This window comes from Linepithema humile, chromosome 1 (genome assembly GCF_040581485.1).
Source record: "Linepithema humile isolate Giens D197 chromosome 1, Lhum_UNIL_v1.0, whole genome shotgun sequence".
In the NCBI taxonomy this organism is placed as follows: Eukaryota; Metazoa; Arthropoda; class Insecta; order Hymenoptera; family Formicidae; genus Linepithema; species Linepithema humile.
Genome location: NC_090128.1, coordinates 10,104,686 through 10,122,664, shown reverse-complemented (window position 1 = coordinate 10,122,664; position 17,979 = coordinate 10,104,686). Strand labels below are relative to the sequence as shown.

The window sequence follows — 17,979 nt, the reverse complement described above, 5'->3', positions numbered from 1 at the left end:
TTTTTTCACAAGTTTACGACAGTTAACGCTAGTTGTCGTTGTTACGCCTATAGTGGCATTGACAGAGAGAGTTCTTGTACCTACAAAATAATGTTTATTTAACCACACTTTACGAATATGAATAATCTAATATATCTTCGTTGTTTGTCGAAAAGAGATCAATGAAGGGCGATAGAAAGGGTAGAAAATATACTGTGTCCCTCAAGGGATATTCACAAAAAGAAGAAAAGAGAGCTTGCAATTATGTAGCACGTATTTCTAACCTGTTCTAACCTACAAAATAAATACGATTATTAATAGAGAAACAAAATAATTACGATTATCAATAGAGAAAATGCATTAAATACCTTGAAAAAATTTAGTCAAACATTTTAAAACAAAAAGAAGAAACTAACGATTGTCATGAATCTTCTTATGCGATGTCCCGGATTGTATTGCGGCAGAGAACTGCTGCTAGACGGGAACTGGAGTGATTGCGGCGCTTGTCCTCGCGGCTTCCGGGCCAATGCAACATCGGCGTGTGTGCCCTGCGATGACACGCCGATGTTCTACGATTGGCTTTACCTGGGCTTTATGGCTCTGCTGGCTTTGGTACTGCACTGGAGCAGCATCGATTTATTCGTGTTGCGTCGAACTATAACCAAGGAGGTGATCGCTCTACACCTGTCTGCATTGATTGAGATAGTGTTGGCATCTCTCATTGTGCTACAGCTGACAGATCCCATTGGAACATTTGGCATTAAGTCATGCAAGACGGAGAGATTATCAGATTGGTATACATTGCTGCATAATCCCAATCCCAATTATGAAGCAACCTTGCATTGTACACAGGAAGCAGTTTATCCTTTGTTAGTATTGTTAGATAATTTTATAAAATCTCTAAAGTTTGCAATATACATATATATTTGTAATAAACAGAGTTAAGAGTGCAATTAGCCAAAAGTTAAAAAAATTACAGCTATTAACAATAAGTCAGCTTTGGATATTTAAAAAAAAATTCTAAACTTGGTCAGATTCTGTCTTTAATGTTGATCTATTAATTTCCTGTATCATATATATATATATATATATATATATATATATATATATATATATATATATATATATATGCATATATATTGCGTATTTCTAATTTATATTTATGCTTTCAGATACACTATGGTTTTTGTCTTCTATGCCTTAGGAATAGTCCTTATGTTATTAATAAGGCCAATGATAGCTAAGAAATTTTTGCCAAGGCAGGGTAGGCTCTCTATTTATGCCGCATTATATTTTTATCCAATACTTGCACTGATCCATGCTGTGAGTGGAGGTCTAATATGTACGTGTGGTATTTATGTACATATATTTGTGAACACTCGTGTAATAATATTATTAATTATGTATTTCTCTTTTGCAGATTATTCTTTCCCCTATATTACTATCGTTCTGTCAGTTCTGTCGATTGCATCACATTTTGCATTCCAACTAAATCAAACTATAAAAGCATTGCTACGAAGTTCTGTATCAGATGTAAAAAATGTGATGTGTATTCTTGGTCATTGGATGTTACACGGATATGGCGTGATAGCGCTCGCAACTCTTCGTGAAATCAGCATTCATCCTTGGATGTTAGTTCTAGTCCCATTACCTGCCGTATTCTATATTCTCACGGCTAGATTTACAGATCCACACAAGCTCCATATCGAATAAGTTTATAAATCATTTTTGTATATATTTTCATATATCGAAAATATTATTATATATATTTATTACGTAACGAAAGAGAGAGCGAGATTTTGTGTACGTTTTATAAGTGATATTTTATGTGCATATATTAGGATTTTTGTAATAAAGATTTTCTGTTAATAGCATCATGTTTAAAAAATTTACACATTTTATAGTTGCTGCATACATGTATATATTTCATCACGCGATTAATACAGTAAGACACTTTTATATTAACTGAATATGTGCAATATAATGAATGCATACGTATTTGAGTTTTTTTTTCATTAGTTTGTTTTTATTTAGCAAATTAATGACATTTAGCAATAATTAATATTTATTTTTACTTTTATAAATTATTTATAAAATAACAAAAATAAAAAATAAGAAAGGACCATTAACATAAATAATAATAATAAATACTTTTTTTTGATAAGCAAGAGTTGAAGCTTTTGCATTCAAATTCAAACATTTTCAAGTTTTAAAGACATCAATAAATTAAAGAATATACGCCAAAACTCAAGTTACAAAAATTTAAGCTTTGTTTATCGCAAACATCGCACGATATGTTATCAAATAATACACAATCTATAAAACATAATGCTCTGATAGCGATGCACAAATGCTTCCTCGTGTATAAACATGTAATGACGTCATTTAAGTGTAATATATATTCATATATATTCATGTTTACTATGGCAAACTGGCTTTCCATGATTAATAATCAAGCGACGTCACATGCTGTGTATGCATTCTATATTGCTCTTATTCTGAATTTTGCTGCAATTTTCTTAATTCTCTATTTCTTCATTGAAGCAAAAAGCAATCGTATATAGCCGATCATTTTTGCATTTGAAACATCTTTCATGATGATTACTCCGTGGGCACAAATGTTAAAATCAACGTGCTCATCGGCGATATAGGTACTTCTTTTGAAGGATATTTTTTATTACTGCAAAACAAAATTTCCATATTAATAAATTATTAAATAGTATATAGATAAATTATATAAATTTTTAAAAGATTGCTATGAAAATTCTTACTTTGGGAATTCGTCTTGAACATAATTAGGACTGAATGCGAGTACATTGACTTCTTCAGATATTTGTGGTATTACAGACAGATCTATAGTAGCTTTTTTTGCTGCTGTCTGATGCACTACCAAATATCCAGGATTTCCGCTTTTTAACCTGCAAGTTTATTCAACATTTATTATTTTCGGATTTTATTCAAGCAGATACAATAACAATGCAAAGCGTATGTGTATAATATAGAAAAATAATTTAATAATATATTAAAATTGCGCATGCCATTAGTAGTTAATCCACTGTATTGTTTATTTGCATGCAGTTAAATTTTTACAGCAAAGCGTAATTGCAATATGTTAGTAGTACAAGGACTCACCAACTCCTATGTCGTATGCAAGGAAGCGTGGAACAAGGCAAATTAATTTTTGGTTAGTTCATTATACAATAATCCCATAGTATGCAAGACATATTTTAGTTATCAGAGCCTGTATTTTCAAATTTATCTAACACCATATTTAGGGTCCAAAGTATTCATGATTGAAATGTTCTAATTATCCAATATGAGACTATACTCAATAGTATGAGATGAAAATTAGGCGACAAATGTATCGTTAACAGCACCGTAAGAATAGGGGCCAAGATGTTTAAGAATACATCAATAAATTCAATTGTGTGCACGAGAATGGATTCAATTACTCAATTAAAAGCCATCTCCTCTATTCAAGTATACATTTACTGCAATATTATTTCGTATGTAAAAATCAGATACTTAGAAGATGAAAAAATTAACAATAATTATGCAAATAATTAGTTTGTAAAATCTACTTAGCAAATCAATAGTTAGGAATACATGTTATGTTAATCGTGCCAAGTTGCAATATTTTTAAAAGTGACTTGCAAGAATATTTTCCTTTTGTTACATTATACATTGTTAGAATCGATAATTACTGCACATATTAATGAATTATTACAAAACTCACCTTTCGTATACGAAGACAGTCTCGTTTATTATTTTACTTGTCATATTGCCGTGAAGGAACGTTAAACCTCTTCGCGCATTTGACAAAGTTGTAAATGCCTTCTCTATGGATTTGGTATCGTTTAGTCGAAGAATAGGCGTACCCGGAAGCAGCATCGTCATTAATATTATGCTGTCAGCGGTATCAGTAGGCACAAGTTCTCTCAAAATATGTTGTTTACTATTAAGCTGCAATCGATATACACATATGACGTATTTACAAAAAAAATAATTTCAATACAAATTTAATATCATCGTGTTACAAGATTTACTAGAAATATTCTTTTATTTTTAATAATTATTCTAATTAATAACTAATCTAATTTTTAATAATTCTAATATGGAAAAAATGGAAAATGTTAGATCTATATAAAATTAAAAATATTTTTTTTAATCACATATTAAAACTAATGTTACTAGAGATACTTACATTCCATGCAGGCCATGGCGCAACATTGAGCCATTGTGTTATACTTGTATTTAACGTCGTAGCATTTAGCTTCATTAATTTCCTATCTGCATCGGTAGAGACAAGAAAATGTGAACTTTGAGGTAAATCAATTTTCTTCGTCTCGTTGTAAATTTGCAAAATATCTATAGGAATGGGATCTTGTAATGAGAACAGTCTGCAATAAAAATAACAGCATACGTTAAACAAAACACGTGCAATCATAGAATTATAGTAAAAACGAACATACCCTTTGCCATTAGTTTCATTATAAACGATCTCGTGCCATTTGTTTAACACTGCAACATTCTCTGGACGATTGCGTGTATAAATGTGTATCAACGAATGATAATTTGTTTCTACAGGATAATAAAAGCTTCTAGATTCGTTACGAAGGTCCGGATCTTCCGTTAAATATTGGGAATTTTCCAAGCGAAAACCGCTAATTCCTAATTTTAGCCAATAAGTTAAGACATTCTGAAATAAATAAATAAGATATAAAATAAATATCAAAATCAATCGGTTAAAAATAAAATACCATAATACTTACTCCAAATTCTTTCACCACTTCCGGATTGGCGTAGTTCAAATCAGGTTGAGATTTGTTAAACTGATGGAGATAATATTGACCTCTTTGTTCATTCCATTCCCACGCAGACCCACCGTATACGCTCAACTGTAAAAGTATATTTGCTTAATGTATTTGCTAATACTTGTATTTTCGTTTTATTAGAGTAAGATTTTATGTATAGAAAAGAACATAACTAACCCAATTATTTGGAGGACTTGGTCTTTCTTTTCCACCTTCGGATTTTGTTATTCCATTAGCCCAAATATAATAGGATGTGTATGGCTCCTGTTTCTCTACAGATTGCTTAAACCACGGATGCTCCACAGAGGAATGATTGGGATCTAATTCTAAAAAGATTTGTTGTCCATTCTTCTTCGCGACTTCAATAAGACTTTCCAAATCGCTGATGTTTCCTAATTGGGGTTTGATGGCATTGAAATCATCGACTCCCCCTGTAAAAAAAATTTACTATGATTATATTTTGTTTCAAGAAAACAAGGTGTGTAATTACATCGTTTTAAAGCAAATTTTAACAAATATATATACATAATTTTTAAATTTCTACATACCATCTGCTGCTTCCTTCACCAATGATGAAAGGGATATAGCCTTGACATTTAGATTTGTCAAATTGTTCAGCACAGATTCCAATCCTTTCAAATCGCCATTAAAAGAATCTGTTGAGGCATCCAATTGAATAATCGGACTTTCCTCCCATAATTTCTTCGGTTCAGGAGCTGAACATTTTGGTGCCATTACAATGATAGCTATGGCACCAGCTAACATAGCAGCCCACAATAGCCAAAAAAGGATGAACAAGGCCCATCTCAATCTCACCCAGAATGGATCATTAGCAAACTTCATCAATTCCTCTTTGCTCATTCCAGAGAGTGCTTCTTTTATCATTTCAATGTCAATTTTAGCGTCTCCATTCTCAGAAATAAATTTGACCTATTAAAGAATGAATATTTTACACAAATTTCAGCGAAAAGAAATTTTCAAACAAGTCATTGTAATTATATAACAATTACGGAATAACAAATGAGTCAGTTGTTTAGTTCTTGGAATAATTTATTAATACACAGCCTATATTAATTATCATATCATAGCAAAAATAATTGATATTCTTTGTAAGTTTACTATTTCTTTTTCAAACATACAAAGTATGCAAATTATGATAAAATAGATATAAATTCAAATTAGTTGAAAGCCATCTAGACTAAACTAGACTAGATTCATATATTGAAATGATGTTTGAAATGTTACAAATTAATATATTTTCATTGAAATTACCGAATATTTTAGAATAAGTTAAATTTTGTGATGCAACTTTGACAAAGGCTTGCATATATTTGATACTTAGTTTTTTTTCTTTTTTTTATTCATATGATCAACTTTGTTCATGCTGCAATAAATTGAAAAAAAACGCGAATTTTTAGTTGCATTAAAAACATATAGGCTTTATGCAATTCCAAAGTTTATAAAAACGCATAAAGCAAAAACAAATACGAGAAACTGTTGCCTCATTGTCGGCAAAAGCGATCGATTTCGCGCATAATGGCGAGATAGGCGTGTCAACTGAATAAATTACACAACACATTTCACAGCTTATTAAAAGCGGACGAAGATTATTATGAGTGATAACTGCTTGTTTGTCTCGTTAATTTTGTATTATGATTGCCGTGGTATAACAGTGAGATAAAGTTAACAAACTTACGAACAAATTTGATAAACAAAAAAATCAGAAATTGAAAGCGATACAATTTCGTTATTTGTAATACGCGAAAAAGATTCTTGTGCTTTGTAATTATTGTTAAAAACAAGGATTTTATACATAAGAGTTTTTAAGTCGTTCCTACAGATGCAATGGTATTTTGACACGAGTAAAACGAGCAGATAAAGAATATCGATCGCTAACGAAAAATTCTTACCTCGGTGGCGTTCTTTTCGGTGATCTTCGCGGCGTTTTCATCCTTAAGCATTCGTTCCTGTGCACCATCGTCCAGATCTTCAGGATTTTGCTTGCCCATTGTGTTGTCTTGACGCACCATCGCTTCTTTCTCGTCCTCAACTTTATTAGCAACTAACGACGGCGTTTCCTTCGAGGCGCCGTTCACCTCGCTACCATCTCTCCCACTCTCCACGTCGCGATTCATCGTGATTAAGAACCGTTATCTTAAGCACTCGGATTCGCCTAGCCAAAATAGCTTACGCAATATTTTCCGAGACACAGAGAGTAGCACGCGATAGAGAAAGTCGCGAACGCGCGGGAAGAATGATGACGATGGCGGATTTTCAATGACCGTTACGTGCCGAAACCAGTGCTACACTGCTACAATGTACTCGTTCCGCTTTCGTCATGCTACTGGTTTGTTTTCATCCTCGAAAAGTTTTGGCCCCCTTTGGAAGCGATATCTGCCTTATCTTGATTGAGAACAAATAAACCGAAAAACCTTTCTATCGCGCCAAATGTTGTACTGTTGATTCAGTCTGAATTTACAAAATTACAAAGATAAAAATTATCACAAGCGTATGTTTTAGCAAATGCAGAATAAATCGACAAATTCTCTGTGAATTTATTAACAAAGGTTTTGTTAATTTGAAAGCTATGTAATACAATTATGTATGCAAATATTCTACACATATTAACAAGTGCTTAAATTTTTTTGGTAGAAAAGAAAGAGAATGTAAATATATTTTTAATAAAAAATTATATAATTATATATAATTTTATGCATGAATAATGCACTGCAAAAAAATACTGCAGTATCATAATTTCTGAGCTCCACATAGTGGAGCTGATTCTTTCACACAGTTGTCAGCCTGCACGTCAGAGCTCCACGTGGTTGGATGAGATGTCATAGAAAATTTACATTATACGAAGCGCGTAGTTTTCATTATTTTCGTTCGCAACAAACCACAACAAACTCGCAAAATGACTCAAATGTCTAGACTGGAAATTAATGTCAAGCGACTTTTAACGCGCTGCGAATTAATAGCGAAAGATGATCCGCATAAAGACTGGAAACTTGAAAAGGTTCTCGCACAAACTGCTTGATTGTCCTAACCTTTACTTTTCTGTTCTCTTTTTATTTAACAAATTGTTTTAAAGATGTTTTGTTAACTATTGAACTAATCTTGTACGATAACTGCTTATTTATATAAGTTGATAGTACGTGCACTGTATTTTTTAAGATAGGATATAATGATTCTTAAAAATGCAAAAATCAGCATTTGTTTATAACAAAAGTAGTTAAGTACGTAAATACATTATTAAATAAATAAAAGTACACAAATGTATTAGTTTTGTTAAATTTACAAATCTATCTACTAAATCCATTCATATATAAATATGTACAGTGTATATATGAACATTAATAAATGTATATAAATTTTATGTTTCAGTATATACTTGCTCTGGATGACATGATGAATAAATTGCAAGCACAACCAAAGTAAATTTTCAACTTTTTATATTATAGCACATATAGTATTTAAGACTGATATTAATTATCATCATACACATATAAAATTAATTTACTATTGAAAAATCCATTCTTTTATAGTAAACCATCCAAAGATACCATGATGGGTTATACTAAAAGGATAGACTTCCTAAAAGGAATAATAAGTGCAATGAAGTTATCAAATCCTGTAGAAAGAGTTGCTGCTGCACAATTATTACCAAAAAATTCGGCTTCGGCAAATGATTCTATCACTACAAATATTACAACACAAATACATCAGAAAACCATTGCAAAATATAATCGAGAACTACGTGCAGATTTATTTCATACTGACAAAGGTGATTGTATCCACTATTTTAATATGTGATTAATAATGTTTTTGTCTATTATGCTTTATATTAAATCTGTTACATATTATAGGTGCAAATAAAGACGGTATACGACAGAGATTATCAAATGCTAATATGCAAGACGAAGACTTGGATGCTATTTTGAAGTACAATCGTAATATTCAGGAGAAAATTGCTGAAAATATGCTCTCCATGACCAGCAGTATGAAGGAACATGCATTAGCAGCGAATGCTATCATAAAAAAAGATATTGGCACGCTGGAAGTGTCCGACAAATTAACCGATGTCAATGCTGTTAAATTAAAGAAGGAGTCTTTAAAGCTAGAAGAGCACACTAACTCAAAATGGAGATGCTGGTTGTGGTTCATGATAGCTTTCGTTTTGGTTGTATTTTTCAGTGAGTATTTCAGATAACAATTACAATTTTTTATGATAATTTAACAAATTTCCTTCTTGTTATTACTTTATAGAAAATTCATGTTACATATACTATCTCAAGCTGTAAAAAATTAGTTACAGCTGAATTATCTAAATTGATCTTTATTCTTATTTCAGATATGATATTATTCATGAAAGTGATGAAAAAGAAAATTTAAACAATAATTGGTGTATTAGACAAAATTTGGTATATAAAAGCGATATTGAGTGTCAACCAATGTGAAATGTATAGCTGTACATTATCATGAACACGACTGTGTGAGTCATTGGATTGTTATTATGATGATAGACTTACAGTCATGAGTGTACTTGTAAAAACGCCTGTACCACCTAAAACCACTTGGAAACCTGGTAAATATGTGAAAATAATGATGTATCTGTCAATAATTTTATCCAGCATTGTAGTGCCTAATTTGTAATCATTTTATAAATAGTTTGATAATAATATCTACTGTAAAATTTCTGAAACATTTCTCACTCCTAATGAGTCTTATGTATGATGGGAAAAATTGACATTTATATATGTATATATGGATTTGTGCGTGTATATACGTTCATAAATTGTAAATTTTATACTTATGTCATAGTAATTATGCCTAAGCTATTATTTTTGTTGAAAATTCAATAAAATTCTAATACATGTAAATTTAAGGTTATATCATATACCTTGCTCTCCAATATATTGATTTATTCTGAAAAAATTTATAGAATATGTAATGTATTTAAAATTATACAAAAAGCGAGAATTCAAGAAACTTACAAAAATAGTGTTATTGTGTTAAAAGAATGTTATTTTGCATATTTTTGGTTAATGTATATGTATTAAAATGTTATATAGATTACATTATATAGATTACAAATATTATCACATATATTGATAATATTTTGAAATATAAATATATAGCATTTATTGCAAATTTTGATTTCTGAAAAAAAAATCTAACATTTCACATAAATATACTAACATTACGTACTATCTTTAAGGTAAGGTAAAAGTGGTCAGGGCATTGTGCAAGTATACTGCACAACGTGTAAGTATATATTTAACATTAATAAAATATGTTTCTCATCAGAACGATATAATTATACTTTTTTTATAGGCTGATGAACTGTCATTCGACGAAGGTGATTTACTTTATGTTTATGACAAAGATGTTGATCCAAACTGGTGGAGGGCAAAATGCGGAGATGAAAAGGGACTTATACCTGTTGCTTACGGTAAGGAAGCCTGCATGTTAAGATATTTATTTCTAACATTTCTAACATGTTTCGTTATTTTTATTCATATGATTCGTTATTTCAGTCGAGGAACAAACGCAAGAGATTGAGTTACCATTGCATGATGCTGCGAGACGCGGTAATGTATCCTTCCTGAAAGAATATTTGAAGCAAGGCATATCGGGAACCGGTTTAGATGCTGCTGGAAATACTCCGCTGTATTGGGCGGCACGTACAGGCCATGTGGAATGTGCAAAAGAGCTTCTCAATTTACCAAATCCTGTAGTGAACGCTCAAGTAAGAAAAAGGAGACCTAGAAAATATTCAATTTCTATTTTGTGCTGAATTACTTTTGAATTCTCATTTTCTTCTATTGTAGAATAAGATGGGTGACACGCCACTGCATGTGGCAGCTAGTCACGGACATCTAGAGATGATAAATTTATTATTGGAACACAACGTAGACACGACGTTAAAGAATAATGATGGTTTTACCGCGGAGGAATTAGCTGCCGATAAATCTATCAAGAACGCAATACAATTACATCAACGCCAATACAATGGCATATCTGGTTATGACGATGAAGATTATAATGATGATGATAGTGACTAAGGAGAAATTTTAAACATTTGAATAAGATAATAATTCCAGTATTTTAAATAGAATGAAAGTTCTACATAATTAAACAAAATGAGAAATTTACGTATTAAATGATAGTGTTAATTCTGAAAGATCTCAAACAATGCTCACCTCTTTATGATTAAGAGCTACTCTTTTTATATTTCACATGATATACATTATAGAACATTTTTAATCTATCTATTATTGCAATATAAGACAACAGTTTAAAAGTTTTGAATCTTTTAAAGATCAATAAGTATTATAAAAATAAAATATACGTCATGAACGCACATAGGTGTATTAGTGTTTTATCATACTGCCATTAGCATTATTCTTCAGAAATATTCAAGTATACGATGATCTGTGGAGAGCATCATTATGACAATATACATATTTAAACTATATTATGCTTTTGTTAAGCGATTATTATGTTAATTATATAAATTATATACAAAAACAAGTTCAGGGAAATATAATCTGATGTGAAATATACAAGGCGAATTATGAAAGAATAGGACTCTTACATAAATTAGTCTTTATTCGAAAAATTTTCATGTATTTTACTTTTGAATAATAGAAGTTACTATTAATAGCATCTTTGTTGCTGCATTTCGTGATTTATCGTTGTTTGAAGATAATTTATGAAAAGGATGCAACAGTGTCGTTTTTTTTCTAACAATAAACTTCTTGATTTGTAATTCATATAGTTTTCACTTCCCTTCCACTTTTTTACTGAACCATCTATTGAAATCGAGTCTCAACAGCAATCGAGCCAAATATTCTCCACTGGGTTGCGCACGAACTCTGTTCAATGTCTTTGTTAACCAGTTCATTACACTATCGAGTGTTTCACATAACGTGTTGAGCTCATCTTTCTCTGTTAAAAGTAAATTGTCAACTTCCCACATCGACGCTTGTAGGATAAAATCGTCGCACAACCGTAACAAAAGATTTATCAATTTATATACCTATAAGAAAAATACATGTAAATGTTAGCAAGATTTTTTTTTAAAGAATACATTGTATAATTTTCAATTTTATAAGCAATTCTAATAAAAATTTCTATTATTTTGATAAAACTTACAGGATTCTTTTTTCCTGTTCCACTGCCTAATAAAAAGGTTTGCGACATGACGTTAGCCAAGAATATAGAATGCGCTTTCTGTATGTCCTCGAAATTTCGTGTATTCTTCATACTTGTTTCCATTACGATATATTGGCTTTCCAAGACATCCACTTGCAAATAATACTGCAAGTTGTCAACAATGAAGATCAAGTTATTTCTCAACTGGATTACGCCAATGTCGCTGCAAGTAAAAACACTAATTTATTATAAAGAATAATTATGAAAAACAAAAAAAAACATTATTATAATTCTGAAATTTAAAAGAAACTTACACATTTTTATGATGCATACGTTCGCTCCACAGATTCCATAGATCTATCTGAGTCTTTTTAACTCTTAACAGAAAGCGAAACAAAGTGTTGTAATCGTTTAACGCAGCTGGACTAAACAATAGATGCAATGGCCAAACAACTTTATATTTCAATGTGATCATTCCCCATCCACGTTTCTCTAATAAAAGAAGGCATAAATTCAAATGTGTTAAATTGTGTCATTTTTAAATATCTCACAAATTAAATGTGACAATAAAACTGTAAATAAGTACCGTTAGGATCTTGTTTTTCATTATCAGAAAAATCAGTGGCGTCTGTATCGGTGTCCTTGTTTTCGGAAGGTGGCACAGGCACCGTGAAATTAAAGCTATCGATAGCGCTCTCATCGTTCAAATGCATCTTTCTCAACGCTACTTGAAACGCGAAATTAATATCCCTGGACGTGTGATTAGTGGGCGCTTTGTTCAGAATGTGTGCCACAAGCTTGATGAATTCTAAAAACAGGTCGCCACGTCCCATCAAAAAGAATTCTTTCACCAGTTTGAGTTGTTGCATTAGTTGCGCCTCTTCGACAGCAACGTGCCACAGAAGTTCAGTCACGCATTGTTTCAATTCGTTGATTGTGCGATCGAATTCGACGATGTTGAAAACGGACTTTGCCTGGAGATTCTGAAGTTTTCCGAAGTACTCGTATTCCTTGTCGCCCCATACGGAATTCTTTGTCTTGGCCATCATGCTGAAATCTACAAAATCAAATATTTATTTTCACAGAATTATACTCTTTAAAAAAATCAAAATTTATTTTTTTTTGCGAAATTACCTTTTTTCTGTCTAGGGTCATTTCCAAACATAATGACAGTTTGACCAATGGTCAGAATTTTATTTGCCAGCGATGGTTTGATATAAGATGGAAGCATGTCCACTTGAATTTTATAATCCCACATATCAATGCCAAATTTGTCACTGTCTGCTGATTCACGTGCATCAATGTCGTTCTTTCCATCTTCTTGTACCAATGTTTTCTCACAATCCGATGTTTTTTGTATGAAGAACTCTCTGTAAGCATCTTGTAAATGTCCATACAAGAGCCAGCTTGTTAGATGTTTGTAGAAAACAATGTTAACAGAGTGAGCCATCCTAAAAATGAATAAATGAAAAACAATGCTAATAATATTAAATTTTCTTATAAATTCCTTACAATTCCAGAGTGGACTTGATCTCTGGTATACCAGTATGCATACGTTGATGCAAACATTGCAATAATTTGCAACCATGGAGGTTCTGTGTATGAATCTGAAACAGAAGTTAATATTTAAACAAGCAAGCAAGCAAGTGTAAAATTTCTTTTTCTGAAAAATGTATAGTTACCTCACGAATGATAGAATGCAAAACAGAGAATAAACAAGTATATCTTTCAACACTGGAAAGAATTAACGACAGAGGAGTATGACTGTTGTTTAAGACTGTATTCTCCAATTCAATTATTTCTTCACGAAATGGTTCTAGTGCTTCATCCATTCCATCACACAGAGCACGTATGTACAGACCAGGGACTACAAATTCTACATAATACAAAATTATTGAAATTGAAAACAATTATAGAGTTTACATAAAATATTTCAATTTTTTCTGAATATTACTTAAACCTTTTGTATCCTCGCTGCGTACTGTTTGTATAAAATTCCTTATGACGTTACATTCCTTTACAATATTTAATATATCATTAAGTAGTGCTCGTTCACCAGGATGTAAATATTTATCAAGGTCTATAGACTAAAAGGAAAAATTGGTGAAAAATTAATTGCATATAAAGATAATAATTATTATTATCTTTTTTAATTATTAAAGATAATATTTATTATTATAATATATATGTGTGTATTTACATCTATTTCAATTATTTGGGATACACTGGTTGAGCATCCCCAAAGTGACAATAGGATCTCATGCAACATTTTACAAATCAAAAATACATGTAATATTGGATTCTTAAAGCTTGAATTTAATCGTTAACATCCATTCATTGACTCCAAGTAGAGAAATCACTTTTTCCATTTTTCAAAGGATAAACCGGTGACAACAATAAATCTTAACGCTATGGTGAAACATTTTATAAGTAATATTAATATTATATATTAATATTATATTAATATTTTGATATTTTTAATATTATTTTCAATATCAATGATTAATAAATCAATTCTTGCAATAAATTCACTATTGTTTCTATTATTTTGATATCTGCTGAAAATGAATTGTATTTTTAGGTTAAATTTAGGTTAGTTGTCGATATATCGAGAATCGATATATTGATATATCGCAATTTCGATTCATAATCAATTGTATATATCTTCAAGTAATTTCGTATTTTTCGCGAATGTATTATTTAAAAGTAAACTTTGCGCGCGAATGATCAGAATTTATCTTCTAAAGCGTTCGTCGTAACATAACCTCTGGTGCTAGTTATTATCCTATGTTTTTTATCACTGTTATTCACTAGTGTTTCTATAAATTCTGATAAAGGACGGAAAAATATATTTCACTTTGACAAAATTTCTATTTATTTTAAATAAGTTCAGATATTTTTCCAATGCCTTAATTACATATTTTTTAATGTTGCAGCATTCTATACGGTCGCTAGTATTTGCAAAATAGAAATTCGATGCGCGACGTCCTCCTCTATCCACCTTCGTCCAAGGATTGCAACAGAAAGAAATAGGACATAGCAGTGTTTAGGATCTGACAATAAAAATAACAAATTAAATTGGTATGTAAAATTAATGCTTTAGGTATTGTCAATAAACAGATATGGAGTTTCCTTGCAAGTGATAGAAAAAACTTGAAACTGTAAAATAAGTAAAAATAAGTATTTTATTGATGCATTTAGAGCAATCCTATATATTTTGATGAATTATGAAAATTACATGATAAAAATTTTATTGTAAATTGTTCGGTAAAATATTATTAAATACTTACATTGGTAAACATGTTAACATTTACATGAGACACTTTTAATGCTCTTATAGTCAATGGTTTCTGCATCATTGCCAAAATAATGTTCGCTCTCATGTGACGGTCGAGTTTAGAATCTGGCCAGTTGCTAAAATATATTCCTTCACGAAAATGTTCACTCTAAACATACGTACATATAATTATTAATTATGAATTATAATAATTATTTGTTTACAAAATGCGCTAAAACTCACTGCACTTGTGATGAGACTACCGTACCAAGCATATATAAACGTTTGCAGCAACTTTAATGCCATATAAGAGATAAATGAAAAGATTTGATTGATTGTCAAATCTGTAAACTGTTTATATGAATTTTTATTAAATTAACAAATTAACAAATTCATTTTTATAGCATTACATAAAAACTGATTACATAATAATTTATTAGATATATTTGTAAAATTTACTGCAAATGTATTATTTTTTATTAATAATAAGAATATAATGCAAAATTTTAATTCCAAATTTCCGAAAGTCTACAATTTTTAATTTAATATCTGTATTATTATAACATATTTTATATATTTCTTTATTATCTATTAATTTTTATTTAAAATGCGCAGATGATCTAATCGTTTCTACATACCGGGCTTACTTCGAAGATCAACGCGCACATAAGTATGGCGTTGGCGATGATCACCCGCAGAATTATCAATCCCCAAACATCCTCCAGCATACGTCCGCATCGTTCTATCCGGTGATGCGTCTCCACGCACGTTCCCAAAACTTTAGAGAACACCTCATTAGGTCGTGGATTTGCAAGTCTGATGGACATGGCTCGCAGTATCGCAGATATTTGAAACGCGTAGAAGCCGAAGAGGCTGTCGACGCTGCCAATGGTGAAAATCATCCACCAGCAAGTGAAATACTGATACAGGCATAGCAAATAGAAGACGGGACCACCATTAATCGGAGCGAGCCAAGGAAGTTTTACCGGTATCGGTAATTTGTATATCTTGGACTCGCTGTGCTGAACGATCTGGCGCACTATAAATATCATTGATGGACACACATAAAACAGGGTTGTCGATCCTAATATGAAGCATAGCAGATAAGACGGTCTGTCAAAAGCGTGCAAAGTGGCGAGCACGTTCTTATTTTCCCGATCGCTTGCCAGTTCTTGCTCGAAGAGATCATTTAGCGTCTCGTGAAGCTCTATCAGCTTTTTGCGTTTCACTAAGAAGCAAGCTGACTGGAAAAAAAGAATGGATGTATGAGTAAAAATTAAACAAAATTGCTGGTAATGCATTTAAGTAAAATATTAATTTCTTCGAACAATGAGATTAAAAAGTTTTATAATGATAAACCTCTTATTATAGTGATTTTCTTTGGAAATTTTTTCAAAATTCTCAAGTAAAGTTTCTATAATAAACTGATTTGTGAGCAGTTTTGCTAAAAAAAAAAAAAAATTGCAAAAATAAAGCGATTTAGCTTTTACAATTCTGTAAGATAGAATAAAACTTGTAGGTGGGGTTTTCTACACAGGTGTAGCACATTTTACGTGAAATACCATTAAGACGGGCGCGATGAAGCTACAGGTCAAGCCGAAGATTTTCGACAGAAGCACCAGATTATCAGTATGGTCCCGGCAGAAGTTTATCATGAAGATACACTGACCGAAGCACATGAAGATTACGATAAAGCTCATGATGTATGACCAGACTGCGGAACGTTTTCGATCATGCAAAACACCACCAAGGTAGAGCAGTTTGCGTATGCGACGAGTATACGCGCGGTAGCAAAGCAGCAAAACGTCGATTGTCGCTCGCTTTTGATGTGTTTGAGGGTTGTTTTCTAGAATAGCCATGGATAGATGGATGGAGAAATAACGAGGAGACTTTGCCGAGTGACGACAACATGTAATATCGCTTGGAAATTGCTGACAAAGTGGCGAGTGCAATGCGCTCCTCGTGGAGAGTTATGCTTGCATAATGACACAAACGAGGGGACAAACTGGAAGACACTTCTGTGTCTTCGGAAAACTCGTCATTTATTTACCAAATCAAATTATTTATTGCAGATACGACATAATCACATTATAAATTGATACTTTGAATTAAGAAGTATTAGGCCTGATCTACAATGTGCTTCTTGCGTATTGTTTCTTGCTCTCTGTCTTTCGTATTTTTGCTTTTGTGTCGCATGGAATCAAGAAACCTCGTGATTCACAATTCTCCTTTTTTAATTTCCGAAGAAAAATATGCCTTTAAAAATATGCCAAAGGCAAAAAGACAGAAAACAAAAATCAAAAGCATATTGTAGATCGGGCTTTAAGAATGAATTAGGCAACAAATCGAAGCAATCTTTTTTGCAAAGTATCTTCTCTACTATCCTTCATTATACGCAAGTTCCAGTGTATAAAAAATTCAGGGAACATGATCAGAACAGACGATTTAGTATACTTAAGCATAAATCGATATAAGTAACCCTTCCATGCTGATTACTGCTACGGAAACATGGTTACGATGGTTGCATGGAAAAACAGTGAGAAAGAATTGGAAGCAGATTTCTCTGTAACTGAAAAACAGAAATTAATAGATATACTTAATATATATATATGTTTTATAAATAAAATTTTAAATTAAAATTTGTCTATAAAATTCTGTATATAACATTTTACATAATCTTATAGTTTTATCTCAAAAATAATCTATAATTAAATAAATCGCAAATCTCTTATTACAAAAATGTATTTTTTG

The 17,979-nt window shown here is 31.4% G+C and overlaps 6 protein-coding genes across 11 annotated transcripts; 3 read left to right on the top strand and 3 right to left on the bottom strand.

Moving 5' to 3' along the window:
* Positions 1–23: 23 nt before the first annotated feature.
* Positions 24–1,853, top strand: LOC105672852 (JNK1/MAPK8-associated membrane protein). Its single transcript, XM_012368038.2, has 3 exons — positions 24–848; positions 1,152–1,321; positions 1,400–1,853. Exons 1-3 carry the CDS (start codon positions 403–405, stop codon positions 1,690–1,692), a joined length of 909 nt encoding a protein of 302 aa, XP_012223461.1. The 5' UTR covers positions 24–402; the 3' UTR covers positions 1,693–1,853.
* A 22-nt stretch (positions 1,854–1,875) lies between these two features.
* Positions 1,876–7,069, bottom strand: CD98hc (CD98 heavy chain). Of its 2 annotated transcripts, none has more exons than XM_012368036.2 (9): positions 6,704–7,069; positions 5,342–5,723; positions 4,971–5,224; positions 4,752–4,877; positions 4,452–4,678; positions 4,184–4,379; positions 3,716–3,942; positions 2,751–2,897; positions 1,876–2,659 (listed from the first exon to the last, which is right to left on the bottom strand). In XM_012368036.2, the coding sequence occupies exons 1-9, from the start codon at positions 6,926–6,928 to the stop codon at positions 2,581–2,583; spliced, it is 1,863 nt and encodes a 620-aa protein (XP_012223459.1). In that variant the 5' UTR covers positions 6,929–7,069; the 3' UTR covers positions 1,876–2,580. The 2 variants fall into 2 exon arrangements, 1 of the variants encoding a protein (XP_012223459.1); XR_010891395.1 differs by lacking the exon at positions 1,876–2,659 and adding an exon at positions 3,112–3,470.
* A 263-nt stretch (positions 7,070–7,332) lies between these two features.
* Positions 7,333–9,673, top strand: Use1 (Vesicle transport protein Use1). Its single transcript, XM_012368040.2, has 6 exons — positions 7,333–7,459; positions 7,566–7,809; positions 8,178–8,227; positions 8,339–8,577; positions 8,660–8,986; positions 9,145–9,673. Exons 2-6 carry the CDS (start codon positions 7,708–7,710, stop codon positions 9,183–9,185), a joined length of 759 nt encoding a protein of 252 aa, XP_012223463.1. The 5' UTR covers positions 7,333–7,459; positions 7,566–7,707; the 3' UTR covers positions 9,186–9,673.
* On the top strand, positions 9,241–11,565 carry LOC105672856 (osteoclast-stimulating factor 1-like). The gene is made up of 5 exons (XM_012368042.2): positions 9,241–9,378; positions 10,012–10,058; positions 10,128–10,245; positions 10,331–10,542; positions 10,625–11,565. The coding sequence occupies exons 1-5, from the start codon at positions 9,327–9,329 to the stop codon at positions 10,856–10,858; spliced, it is 663 nt and encodes a 220-aa protein (XP_012223465.1). The 5' UTR covers positions 9,241–9,326; the 3' UTR covers positions 10,859–11,565.
* On the bottom strand, positions 11,386–14,675 carry LOC105672848 (gamma-tubulin complex component 4). Of its 4 annotated transcripts, none has more exons than XM_067360023.1 (9): positions 14,152–14,675; positions 13,906–14,038; positions 13,634–13,827; positions 13,464–13,558; positions 13,086–13,402; positions 12,538–13,008; positions 12,266–12,443; positions 11,952–12,189; positions 11,386–11,835 (listed from the first exon to the last, which is right to left on the bottom strand). In XM_067360023.1, the coding sequence occupies exons 1-9, from the start codon at positions 14,218–14,220 to the stop codon at positions 11,578–11,580; spliced, it is 1,953 nt and encodes a 650-aa protein (XP_067216124.1). In that variant the 5' UTR covers positions 14,221–14,675; the 3' UTR covers positions 11,386–11,577. The 4 variants fall into 4 exon arrangements, with proteins under 4 accessions (XP_067216124.1, XP_067216135.1, XP_012223456.1 ...); XM_067360034.1 differs by having other exon boundaries at positions 11,952–12,174; XM_012368033.2 differs by having other exon boundaries at positions 13,912–14,038.
* Positions 14,676–14,808: 133 nt separating this feature from the next.
* On the bottom strand, positions 14,809–17,305 carry LOC105672820 (odorant receptor 13a-like). Of its 2 annotated transcripts, none has more exons than XM_012367992.2 (5): positions 16,791–17,305; positions 15,867–16,472; positions 15,472–15,579; positions 15,242–15,397; positions 14,809–15,004 (listed from the first exon to the last, which is right to left on the bottom strand). In XM_012367992.2, the coding sequence occupies exons 1-5, from the start codon at positions 17,085–17,087 to the stop codon at positions 14,945–14,947; spliced, it is 1,227 nt and encodes a 408-aa protein (XP_012223415.1). In that variant the 5' UTR covers positions 17,088–17,305; the 3' UTR covers positions 14,809–14,944. The 2 variants fall into 2 exon arrangements, with proteins under 2 accessions (XP_012223415.1, XP_067216464.1); XM_067360363.1 differs by having other exon boundaries at positions 15,867–16,468; positions 16,898–17,305.
* Positions 17,306–17,979: the final 674 nt, after the last annotated feature.

Bases quoted from the DNA above. Each gene is read 5' to 3' on its own strand.
- LOC105672852 (XM_012368038.2), top strand. From the start codon at position 403: ATGAATCTTCTTATGCGATGTCCCGGATTGTATTGCGGCAGAGAACTG. The intron at 849-1,151 runs GTTAGTATTGTT...TTATGCTTTCAG, and splicing joins CAGGAAGCAGTTTATCCTTT to ATACACTATGGTTTTTGTCT. The intron at 1,322-1,399 runs GTACGTGTGGTA...TCTCTTTTGCAG, and splicing joins TGTGAGTGGAGGTCTAATAT to ATTATTCTTTCCCCTATATT.
- CD98hc (XM_012368036.2), bottom strand. From the start codon at position 6,928: ATGAATCGCGACGTGGAGAGTGGGAGAGATGGTAGCGAGGTGAACGGC. The intron at 4,679-4,751 runs GTAAGTATTATG...TATTTATTTCAG, and splicing joins AAGTGGTGAAAGAATTTGGA to AATGTCTTAACTTATTGGCT. The intron at 2,898-3,715 runs GTGAGTTTTGTA...ATAAACTTGCAG, and splicing joins ACTGTCTTCGTATACGAAAG to GTTAAAAAGCGGAAATCCTG.
- Use1 (XM_012368040.2), top strand. From the start codon at position 7,708: ATGACTCAAATGTCTAGACTGGAAATTAATGTCAAGCGACTTTTAACG. The intron at 8,578-8,659 runs GTGATTGTATCC...TACATATTATAG, and splicing joins TTTATTTCATACTGACAAAG to GTGCAAATAAAGACGGTATA. The intron at 8,987-9,144 runs GTGAGTATTTCA...TTCTTATTTCAG, and splicing joins CGTTTTGGTTGTATTTTTCA to ATATGATATTATTCATGAAA.
- LOC105672856 (XM_012368042.2), top strand. From the start codon at position 9,327: ATGAGTGTACTTGTAAAAACGCCTGTACCACCTAAAACCACTTGGAAA. The intron at 10,246-10,330 runs GTAAGGAAGCCT...TCGTTATTTCAG, and splicing joins ACTTATACCTGTTGCTTACG to TCGAGGAACAAACGCAAGAG. The intron at 10,543-10,624 runs GTAAGAAAAAGG...CTTCTATTGTAG, and splicing joins ATCCTGTAGTGAACGCTCAA to AATAAGATGGGTGACACGCC.
- LOC105672848 (XM_067360023.1), bottom strand. From the start codon at position 14,220: ATGTTGCATGAGATCCTATTGTCACTTTGGGGATGCTCAACCAGTGTA. The intron at 13,559-13,633 runs GTAACTATACAT...CTTCTGTTTCAG, and splicing joins TGCATTCTATCATTCGTGAG to ATTCATACACAGAACCTCCA. The intron at 12,190-12,265 runs GTAAGTTTCTTT...ATAATAAATTAG, and splicing joins CGTATGCATCATAAAAATGT to TGTTTTTACTTGCAGCGACA.
- LOC105672820 (XM_012367992.2), bottom strand. From the start codon at position 17,087: ATGGCTATTCTAGAAAACAACCCTCAAACACATCAAAAGCGAGCGACA. The intron at 16,473-16,790 runs GTATTTCACGTA...CTTTTTTTCCAG, and splicing joins TCATCGCGCCCGTCTTAATG to TCAGCTTGCTTCTTAGTGAA. The intron at 15,398-15,471 runs GTGAGTTTTAGC...ACGTATGTTTAG, and splicing joins GTAGTCTCATCACAAGTGCA to AGTGAACATTTTCGTGAAGG.